Source organism: Papio anubis, chromosome 8, assembly GCF_008728515.1.
Source record: "Papio anubis isolate 15944 chromosome 8, Panubis1.0, whole genome shotgun sequence".
In the NCBI taxonomy this organism is placed as follows: domain Eukaryota; kingdom Metazoa; phylum Chordata; class Mammalia; order Primates; family Cercopithecidae; genus Papio; species Papio anubis.
In genome coordinates, this window is record NC_044983.1 from 63214670 (window position 1) to 63226832 (window position 12163).

At 38.5% G+C, this 12163-nt stretch overlaps 1 protein-coding gene across 1 annotated transcript in view; it reads right to left on the minus strand.

Annotated features, from left to right (window-relative positions):
* The window catches only part of CPA6 (carboxypeptidase A6), a 308645-nt gene that overhangs the window by 50753 nt on the left and 245729 nt on the right, over positions 1-12163 (minus strand). The window contains exons 7-8 of the mRNA XM_003902836.4: positions 6258-6368; positions 5657-5747 (exon numbers count right to left, since the gene is read on the minus strand). Of these exons, the coding sequence (XP_003902885.1) occupies positions 5657-5747; positions 6258-6368 (202 nt within the window). The remainder of the gene's footprint in view (positions 1-5656; positions 5748-6257; positions 6369-12163) is intronic.

Sequence of the window (12163 nt, forward strand, 5' to 3'; positions counted from 1 at the left end):
TGAGCCAATCACTAATGGCCGGTGATTAATCAAGCATGTCCACATGATCAAGCCTCTGTAAAAACCCAAAAGAATTGGATTCAGAGAGCTCTGGATAGCTGGACACGTGGAGGTTCATGGAGGGTGGTGCCCATGGAAAGGGCATGGAGCTCTCATGCCCTTCCCACATACCTTGCTCTATGCATCTCTTTCATCTAGCTGTTTATCTGTATCCTTTATAATAAACTGACTAGCATATATAAAGTGTTTCTATGAATCATTGTAGCAGATCAAACTGAAAGAGGGGGTCTTGGGAACCCTGATTTATAACCAGTCAGTCAGAAGTACAGGTTGCAAGCTGACATTTGTGACTGGTATTTGAGGTTGGGGGCAGTCTTGTGGGACTGAGCCTTTAACCTGAGGAATCAGACACTCCCTTTAAGTAGAGAGTGTCAGAATTGAATTGAATTATAAGACACCCAGCTGGTGTCCACTGCAGAGCTGCTTGGGGTTTAGCAAGAAAACCTCAAACATCTGGTGTCAGAAGTGTTGTACTAAGAAAAGTAAAAACACTTTGGGTTTTTCTGATCATTCCTTACCCAGAGGACAGATCCAATTCCACAAATCCTTATGTTGGGGCTTAGAAATTGACACCCCTGCCTGGGTGTGGTGGCTTACACTTGTAATCCCAGCACTTTGGGAGGCTGAGGCAGGTGGATCACTTGAGGTCAGGAGTTTGAGACCAGCCTGGCCAACGTGGTGAAACCACATCTCTACTAAAAATACAAAAATTAGCCAGGTGTGGTGGCGGGTGCCTGTAATCCCAGTTTAGGAGGCTGAGTCAGGACAATCGCTTGAACCTGGGAGGTGGAGGTTGCAGTAAGCTGAGATCACGTCACTGCACTCCAGCCTAGGCGACAGAGTAAGACTCTGTCTAAAAGAAAAGAAAAGAAAGAAAGAAATTGACACCTCCAATATAGCACCCTGGCATGCTAATTATTTTCAATTAATGGCCCTTGAAGAACAGCAGATCCTGGAAGAAGCTTTATGCTGATATTTCCTTATCTAGCTCAAGTCCAGACCCGCCAAAGAAGAAAACAGTTACCTGTAGTCCTTTCTCTGAGTTTTCATTAATTTAACTCATATTGCAGGAAGAGACTGAGGTTTGTCAACACACCTGGACAAGCATTTGTCATCAACTATTGTCTGCTGTATGTTCTACAAGCCCATAGAATTCCCCTAAAAATATTTCACCATGCCTCAAACTGCCACATTTCTCCCTACCCCTATAAAGAAGAGTTTATAAACATCTGTACCCCATTGGATTATTGGGTAATCATCCTTCTGTGATTCTCTCATGCTATGCATGTTAAAATAAAATTTGTATGCCTTTCATCCTATGAATCTGCCTTTTGTCAGCTGATTTTCAGCGAACCTTCAGAGGGCGAAGGGAGAGTTTTCCCTTGACTCTACACTTGGTGAAGTAGATTGTACTGAGTATCACCTGTGGTGGTGGTTGTGAAATGCTGGAGAATTTGCATACTTCACGGCAAAATTTAATTGCAATCCTCTATAGGCATTTTTGAGTACTAAACTCTCTTTCCATACAGTCTAGCAACATTACCTCTTTTTATTGCTCTCCTTGCCCCAAATTTAGGCTCTGAAATTCTCTATATTTTCAGAACAATTCAGTTTAGGTCCTTAGCTAGTATAGCTCTCTCCAAACAAAAGCCATTCAGCTGGAGGAACTCATCGTTTTAGAAAGCAGGCCAGTGGTCATCTACTGTTTATTTCATAGGGATTGGCTGAAAACCACCAATTTGTAATGGTTTCTCTCTTCACCCCAGATGATCTACCCAAACGATTGCCCAAGCAGAACTGCCCCCTGCTCCACTTTTTTTTTTTGGATAGAGTGGGAGGGTGGTGGTCAGAGAAGGGCATACATAGAGAGGGGCACATGTGGTTCGGCTGCTAAAAAAATCATATAGTTTTCTCCATATTACATCTAATTTATAATATTAGGTAACTGAGTGTTCTAAAAGAGTTACTATGTTTCAATAAGTGCCTAACTTGCTCCTAAATAGAAACAAAAACATTTTTATAATAGCTTTGTTTTATAATCAGCTATAATTCACATATTATGAAATCTACCCTTTTAAAATGTATAATTCAATGACTTTCAGGATACTCACAATTGTCACATCTCATTCTAGAATGTTTTCATCACCTCCAAAAGAAACCCTTTGCCCCTTAGCAGCCACTCCCTAATTTTCCCCTCTTCTCAGCCGGTGGCAACCACTAATCTACGCTCTATATAGATTTGCCCGTTCTGGACATTTCATTTGCTCTTTTGTGACTTTTTTCACTTAGCATAATATTTTTAAGTATCATGTATGTTGCAGAATGTATCAATACTTCATTCTTTTTATGCCCAAATAATATTCCATTCTATAAATATACCACATTTTATCTGTTCATCGGTTGATAGACATTTGGGTTGCTTCCACTTTTTGGCTATTATGAATAATGCTGCTATGAACATTCATGTACAAGTCATTATGTGGGCAAATGTTTTCATTTCTCTTGGGTATATATATCTAAGAGTGGAGTTGCTGGGTCATATGTTTAACTTTTTAGGGAAATGCCAAACTGTTTTCCAAAGTGGCTGCACCATTTTACATTCTCACCAGCAAGTATGAACGTCCCAGTTTTTTTACACCCTCACAAACATGTTATTGTCTTTTTATTACAGCCATCTTAGTGGGTGTGAAGTGGCACCTATTCCTATTGTGGTTTTGATGTACATTTCTCTGTTGGGTAATGATGCTGAGCATATTTTCATGTGCTTATTCCCTTTTATATATCTTCTTTGGAGAGTATCTGTTCAAATCATTTGCGCACTTTTAAATTGGGTTACTTGTGTTTTTATTGTGAGTTGAGAGAATTCTTTCTATGTTTTGAATACAAGTCTCTTAGTAGATACATGATTTGCGAAACTGTCTTACGTTCCATAGGCTTTTCTAAATAGTAATTTGTATTTAGGCAACACTTGAATTATTCAGAAGTTAAAGATTAAGTATGGATATTATCCAAACCCTTTACCTTTCTCCTGGATTTGTTCCAATTTGGAAAATCAGTGCTTACAGCATATTTTAAAAAGAGTGCACAGAGGAAAGAAAAAGCACAGTGCTTCACAGAGAGAATGTGCTCGATTAACTTTGGCAAATGAATGAATGAAATTTATGCATTTATTCCTGGTTCCTACCACTACTCTGACTTGTTGAGTCCCTCTGGGGGACTTTCAGAAAAGTGATATTCATCTTATGGGTGAAACACCCTCAGGAGAGCTATGAAGTATTCAAAAAGTATGCCTGTCTCTACATGCATGCTGGACTATTCCACATGCACACACTAAAGCATAACCACTATCACATGGGGATCCACACATTCTTCACGATAAAAAGCAGTTTCATATTCTGCTCTTTAATTTCAAGAATCACTGACTTAAGAGAAAGAAACAGCTGTTTTTGTCACTTCCATGCTGACCCTACAGTATTTTCAATGGTCTGGGCATTTCTATGTCATTTATGGTATGGATGTTTATTTGGAGGTTCACTTTAGGGAATTTCATACTTACCTCAATATCCCTGACCTCAGAATGATTCCTACATTGTAGTTCCCTGTCCCCTTCACGTAGCACATAGCTGCGGGAGGATGGACCTGACCCTGGGAGGGAGGCAAGTCACACTTGGCTGCCTGCCTATCGGATCAGCTGAATCCACTCTGGAGACCTTGCAGCTGACACAGTACCAGCCAGGCTGCCCGCACTTCCCTATCACTCCCAACAGTCTATCAAGATCATTTTGCAACTGCATTTGACATAATCCCTTGTATATCTTGAGTGTTGGCTCACAGCAAAAATCAGAATGATTCAAAACTGGGAAGAATCAAAGGAATTCTAGTTGGGGCTGCAGCTGAAACTGAAAAACCAAAGAAGGCATGTGTATGAAGGAAGCAAGGTGGGTAAAGGAAGAACAACAAAGGGAAGCAAGACCTTACTTGCAACCTGATATAAACAGGAGTCTAAGTTTACACAGGCAGAACTGGCTGCTGCTAGAGTTACTCAGCTCAATTACCCATCCAGGGCACTCATTCAGATGCCTGTAGGCGTGCATATGACACATATGTGGATGCGAGTCTCCGCTTACAGGCGAAACATCCCTGTGGTTATGAGTACGGAAAATGGCCCCATCAAAGAGAAGGGAAAGTGAAAAGTTTTCTTTAAATTAGTGGATTTCAGGAGTTAACATACTTGTTGTCTTAGTATAGGTTGGAGAAAACAATTTCTAAATAGAAATAGCCATCTATAACACCATATCATAGTATTTATACAATGCTTTTTCCCCCCTTCATAAATGCAAGTGCTTTTAAGTATACATTATTGCTCATCATCACAACATTCCCATGAAGATAAGAGGTTGTTTCACCAATTGATGTGAGGCTTAGAGGAGAACTGACCCTGTTTTGGAGGTCAGGGAACGAGGAATGGGTTACTGATACTTAGATCCCAGTTTGGAGCTAGGAACTAAATCACATTTCACATATATAAATTTCTTTAGTCCCACTAAGAACCCCACAAGGTGGCTGGCATTATGATTTCATAGATTAAATAAAATTGCCCAGATCGCTGAGCTAGTAATGGTAGAATCAGACTACATTTGTCTTATTTTAGAGCCATATTCTTTTAGCTATGTCATGTTCTTATTTGCCAATTCTAATCAACTGAAGCCTCTTGCTTGGAGGGATGTGTGGAAGGAATCAAAGCCCACGCCCAGTTATTCTAGCTGATGCTAGTGGGATGGGAGGATTGGCATCTCACATAGAACCTAACCCTCATTGCAGAATGAGTGAATGTGGAATAGGCCTCATTTCTAAGGGTCTAAAGGAAGGATTTCCATTAAACAAGGGTCTATATTTTGAGGGACCTATAGAAAGTCTCAATAAAAAGGCAGCTCCTAACAACTGCATTTTGATAATAGTTTTCCATCCTCTCCTTTTTTTGCTGCAACTAAACTAGCCATGACTAATTTTCTCATTTCTCCCTGATACTTGCCTGCTTCTTTCTTCAGTAAAAGGATTTTCTTCCTTAAAATGACATCTTCCTTTTATTTTAAAGGTGATTATTAATGAAACATGGAATGCAGCAGAAATACATTCCCGACATGCGTGGTCAATCCACTTATGACCAGCAGAGTGGTAGGATATAGACAAGGTTGTGACAGCTTTGACCACGACAGACAGACGAAGGGAGGATCAGTGGTGCTTGTATGAAAAGGATAAAAAGATTTAACCAGAATTATACTACACCACGGTTCATGTTTTAATTTGGGGAATGACAAATATTCCTCAGTTTTCTGCTTTTACATATGTATTTAAATTTTCAGTTTTCAGGACTGAGTTGACAGATTTAAAATCCTTGATTTTTATATATTAAAAAAGAATTCTTTCATTTTCTTTTGCCAATTATAGCTATCATGTATGTGTCTGTACCTTTCTCTACCAGGTTTTCACACAGAGAAAAACATCAGTCTCCCATGAGCATCCTCTGGGCTCATATTTTGCAGAGTAAAACCTGCAGAAAACTTTGGATCTGGATCCCAGTTGGTCCCAAACTTACCACACCACTTCACTTTCCAGTTCCGATTGGCATCCACTCCACGGCAGCGAAACCTTGAGTTCCTTGACCTTGTTTTTCTCCAAAATCGATCCTAGACATAATTAAGAAAACAGGTGTAGAGAAAAATACTCAAAAGGTTATTCGCATGCATTTTAATAGCTCAATCAATGAACGAGTCATACCGCTGAGGAGAGAGTTCTCCTGCGGATAGACAAGCCCGGGGAGTGAAAAAGAAGACTGGATTAGTAGTGGAGACCCAGGTTCATGCTCCAATTTCTGCTACAAACTTTCTGTATTTTGCCTTCTCTTGGCCCCATTTCTTTATAGGCAAAATTGAATAGGCTGGACTAGACCAGTGATTTTTCACTATTTATTTGGAAGAAGAAATCTTTATTTATGTGAAATCTCTACAAAATCTAGACGTGAAAATGAAATCAAATTGTTGGTGCTCTGATTGGGGAAAGAGTGAAGGTCTCTTTTGCATCTCCAGAATCACTCAGCTGACTGTCTATCCAGCTTCCTTCCTGTCCTGGAAGTTTGTGACTCTGTTTTCTAAGATTTATTTAGTCATCTTTTCAATTGGATAGGCAAAGTGACTTACATTTGTCCAACTAAAATGGTATCCATCGACGTTAAACACAGGCATGATATAGAAATATAGATGATTCAACATTTTTCTCATGGCTGGGTCACTCTTATGTGTTAGAAGAGCCTAAAAGACAAAGGTGAGATTTTTCTTTTAAATTGGTTCCCAAAAAAGGAGGAAAAAAGAGTGTGAGATATCCTTTATACCCATGAGAAATACCAAATACTGTGGTTTAAAAAGGAATAAACTAACATGAACTTTACTCTTCGACATCATAAATTCTCTGTTAAGACTTCTGTCTGAATTAAACTCTTTATTACCAATAATCTTTTAGCAGAGCTGTTAAAAAAGATCAATTGGGCAGCCTCTTGATTGTATTTAAGATCTGGTTAAAGTTTTAGGCTGATTAAGAAAGCGACAACATAGATAGGCTTTTGTATAACCATCTGTTTTTAGATTCCATTCAATTGTGGACAAAATCATTACCTAAATCTATTTGATAGCTTTACCCGATAGATCATAACACAGACCAGCTGCATGTCATTTAATTGTCTAATTAGTAGCAGCCTCAAATCTTGGAACCTACTGCATTGAGACTCTATTCTTTTCTCCTTACTTTTCTATAAATAATTTAATGAACAATACAATATCTTTGCCATCTTTATTGTGGCTCCTTTGAAGTCTTGCTCTTGTGATTAGGTTTTACTTATATGGTGCCTGGCCCCAAGTCTGAAGATTCTGCACTACAGATTGGCCTCAAATAGAAAAATATTGTATGTGCTTTCAAGAAGATAGACATTTTGAAATACCATTCTTATGGAATGAACCTTTTAAAAAGTTCTTTATGATGCATGTTTGTCTATGTATAGAACATCTTGGAGGAGCACACAGGCCATTTATAACAGTGGTTGTCTTTGTGGAGGGGGACTAGGGGACAATGTGTGGGAAGGAGAATTATCTTTCTCTCTCTTTTTTTTTTTTTTGAGATGGAGTCTTGCACTGTTGCCTGGGCTGGAGTACAATGGAACAATCTTGGCTCACTGCAACCTCAGCCTCCCAGGTTCACGCAATTCTCTTGCCTCAGCCTCCGGAGAAGCTGGGATTACAAGCAGGCACACCACCACACCGGGCTAATTTTTTGTATTTTTAGTAGAGACAGGGTTTCACTATGTTGGCCAGACTGGTCCCAAATTTCTCACCTCGTGCGTGATCCACCCGCCTTGGCCTCCCAAAGTGCTGGGATTACAGGCATGAGACACCATGCCCGGCCTATCTCTCATTTTACACTTATTTGGATTGTTTGCATTTTTACCATATTAAAAACACAATTCAGATAAATGAATTTGTTTAAAAAAACCCCACGTGGCTGGGCGCGGTGGCTCACGCCTGTAATCCCAATACTTGGGAAGGTCGATGTGGGTGGATCACGAGGTTAGGAGATCGAGACCATCCTGGCTAACAAGGTGAAACTCCCGTCTCTACTAAAAATACGAAAAACTAGCCCGGCGTGGTGGCGGGCGCCTGTAGTCCCAGCTACTCGGGAGGCTGAGACAGGAGAATGGTGTGAACCCAGGGGGCGGAGCTTGCAGTGAGCTGAGATCCGGCCACTGCACTCCAGCCTGGGCGACAGAGCAAGACGTCGTCTCAAAACAACAACAACAACAACAACCCCCACTTTATTGGGGTATTGCTGACATACAAAGAGTTGTACATATGTAATTAATGTATATAACTTGATGCATCTTGAGGTAAGTATATACCCATAAACCATCACCATAATTTATGCCATAAACATATCCATCACTTTAATAGTTTCCTCCTGCTCTCTTTATAGATTATCATTATTTTTTTTTTGTGATAAGAACACTTAACATAAGCTCTACCCTCTTAGAAAGTTTTTAAGTATATAGTACAGTATTGTTAACTATAGGCACTATGCTGTACAGTCGATCTCCAGGACTTATTCAACTCACATAACAAAAACCCTGTTTCCCCCTCCCCAAATAAAAGAATTCTAAAATTATGTATAAACTGACTTGCAAAATTAAATCCTTGAAATTTCAATCTTCTTTAACATCTAGTTAAGTAGGATTTCTCAACCCACATAAGCAGCATTCTGTATTTACATAAGAATTCTATTCATCGAGAGGAAATCTAATAATACAATTTGTTAGAAACTATCACTATATTAGAAATAATATTGAAAATATAGGGATACACTCAAGAACATGAGTTAAATATAATCTTATATATAATCTAAATATCTATGAGGGTAACACAAGTTTATAAACATTAATACCCTTTCTCTCTTGTCCTTTTGTTTAAGACTCAATAATAATTTGTTGGGCAACTAACTTCAGTGGGACTTTCCTATATGCTTGAATTTCTATTATCTGAAGCCTCAAGCTAGGGAGAAATCCCTAGTATGCAATCAGCTGTAAAATGGTAGAATTTTTTCCCCCAGATAAATGGAGATTCCTCAATGCTTGGATGAAGACTTCTGCTGGGATGGCAGGGACAGAGGTACGTGATTGGCTACATTCTTCCTTAGCTGTGGCTTTCCATGTCACTCTAGAGAGGAAGAGAAAAGAGATGGCAGAAGAAAGGAGCTGGGGCAACAAGCCACGAAAGAAGGGGTAGAAAAAAGCTATGGTAATTTCTCTCCCTCCTCTTCTACCATTGGGGACCACAGCTCTTTTGTCTCACTCCAAATTGAGGAAGTCTCATCTTTTCCAAGCACGGATGTTAGTACTTACATGGCCAACTGGTCTAGAGACCTGCATGACAATGCTTGCATCTTATTCTATCCTCTCCAGTGCAGGTGACCTCCATAACTTTATATTTAAAATAAACTGCTAACTTCCTTTTGAAAAACTATGACATATTTTAAGCAAATAGAAAAAATAAAGAGAAGTCTATTGCACCTATGAGCCCACCAATACATCTTGCCATATTTATGAAAGCTTTAAAAAAATGGAGATATTATAAACAAAAACTCCCTTTTTATTACTTCCTGATTCCATTTGCTTTCCCTCCACCAAGGTAATTCCTATCCTAAGTTTGACATTATCCTTTCCATGCATGATTGTATGTATTGCTACATATATATGTAGCATGAGAACAATGTATGATATTGTGTGTATGCCTTAACATTATATGTAAGTGAGATATGTTAATCTGTGATCTGCTTTCTTCCCAATATAATGTTGATGTTTATTAAGTTGAGGATTTATTCATTTTAACTGTTAAATGGTATTCCATTATAGGTAAATACACAACTTATTTTGTTGATGGACAGTAAGACTGAGTTTGGTATTTCACTGTTATAATATTGCAATAAATATTCTTGCATATTTCTCCTAGACATGTGAGAGTTTGTTTATAACATATAGCCAGGAATGGATTTGTTGGGTCATGAATTTACATGTTTTTAATTTTACTAAATGTTGCCATATTTTATTAAATCAGTAAACACTCCTATCTGCAGTGAGTGCACAGGCTACCTGTGCCAGATGGATGGAATTGCATTAATGCACTCTGGTCTATATCAGTTCATCAAACCCACACCATGGATTATATAGAATCTGATGAGTCTGGTAGGATGTGTCTCCCCACGTTTTTTGAGTTTAAAATTATCTTGGCTATTTTTGACTCTTCTCTGTTCACATTAATTTTGAAATCAAGGTTGAACACATTAAGGAGGTTCTGTTTTGTACTCAGGTTGTTTTTGTCACTAATGGTTGTTGAATTTTAGCAAATGATTTTTCTTCCTGTATTGTCATAATCATTTGGTTGTTATGATGTGTCAAGAATTAATTTTCTGTTAAACCATCCTTGTATTCCTGGGATAAGCCCATTTGGTTATGATGTGTATTTTTGATATGTTGGCAGGATTCAGGTTGCTAAAGCAGTCATACACTATATAACAATGTTCTGGTCAACAATGGATTGTATATGCCACTGTGGATCCACAAGATTATAATGGAACATGTAGAGAAATCTGCTATGTGACACTTGATATTTACATTGCAGATCAATAGGGAAAATGGCTGAAATTCAGTAGTGATGCTGGGGCATTTGGTTTTCCACATGAAAAAATATACATAAATAAAATACCATCTAGGTTTGCCTAAGTACACTCTATGATGTTCACACAATGATGAAATCGCCTAATAACACATTTCCCAGAACGTATCCTCATTGTCAAGCAATGCATGACTGTATTAACATCCGCATTTCTACATGAGCTAAGTGTATGATTTTCTTTCGTATTTTGTCCTTGTTTGGTTTTGCTACAAGCATTACATTACCCTATTGTGATTTGTGGGTATCTAAAAATTATATTTGTAGAATATTTTTTAATATATTTGAATTATTAGTTCCCTGAATGGTTGAACTCAGTTCTAAGATCATGTAGGTCTAGAGCAGAAGTTAATGAAATATAAAACGAAGATACACTGAGAAAGATATATTCTTGTTTTCTCTTTTATTGACTTCTGCTCTTTATCATTTTGTTGTTGACTTAACAATTTTTTTTCTTTTTTAAGAGACATCTTGCTCTGTCACCCAGGCTGGAGTGCAGTGGTACAATCATAGCTCCCTGCACCCTCAAACTCCTGGGCTCAAGTGATCCTCCTGCCACAGCCTCCCAAGTAGCTGGGACTACAGGCAGGAGGCACTCAGCTAAATATTTAATTTTTTTTTCTGAATCTTTTTTTAAATTATACTTGTTCTAGGGTACATGTACACAACGTGCAGGTTTGTTACATAGGTATACGTGTGCCATGTTGGTTTGCTGCACCTATTAACTCATCATTTACATTAGGTATTTCTCCTAATGCTATCCCTCCCCTTGACCCTCACCTCAGGACAGGCCCTGGTGTGTGATGTTCCCCACCCTGTGTCCAGCTGATCTCATTGTTCAATTCCCACCTATGAGTGAGAATATGCAGTGTTTGGTTTTCTGTCCTTGAGATAGTTTGCTCAGAATGATGGTTTCCAGCTTCATCCAAGTCCCTGCAAAGGACATGAACTCATATTTTTTAATGGCTGCATAGTATTCCATGGGGCATACGTGCCACATTTTCTTAATCCAGTCTATCATTGATGGACATTTGGGTTGGTTCCACGTCTTTGCTATTGTGAATGGTGCCACAATAAACATACATGTGCTTGTGTCTTCATAGTAGCATGATTTATAATCCTTTGGGTACATACCCAGTAATGGGATCGTTGGGGTCAAATGGTGTTTCTAGTTCTAGATCCTTGAGGAATCACCACACTGTCTTCCACAATGGTTGAACTAGTTTACACTCCCACCAACAGCGTAAAAGTGTTCCTATTTCTCCACATCCTCTCCAGCATCTGTTGTTTCCTGACTGTTTAATGATTGCCATTCTAACTTGCATGAGATGGTATCTCATTGTGGTTTTGATTTGCATTTCTCTGATGACTAGTGATGATGACCATTTTTTCATATGTCTGTTGGTTGCATAAATGTCTTCTTTTGAGAAGGGTCTGTTCATATCCTTTGTCTGTTCATATCTACTTTTTGATGGGGTTGTTTGTTTTTTTCTTGTAAATTTGTTTGAGTTCTTTGTAGATTCTGGATATTAGCCCTTTGTCAGATGGGTAGATTGCAAAACTTTTCTCCCATTCTGTAGGTTGCCTGTTCACTCTGATGATAGTTTCTTTTGCCATGCAGAAGTTCTTTCGTTTAATTAGATCCCATTTGTCAATTTTAGCTTTTGTTGCCATTGCTTTTGGTGTTATAGTCATGAGGTTCTTGCCCATGCCTATGTCCTCAATGGTATTGCCTAGGTTTTGTCCTAGGGTTTTTATGGTTTTAGGTTTAACATTTAAGTCTTTAATCCATCTTGAATTAATTTTTATATAAGGTGTAAGGAAGGGATCCAGTTTCA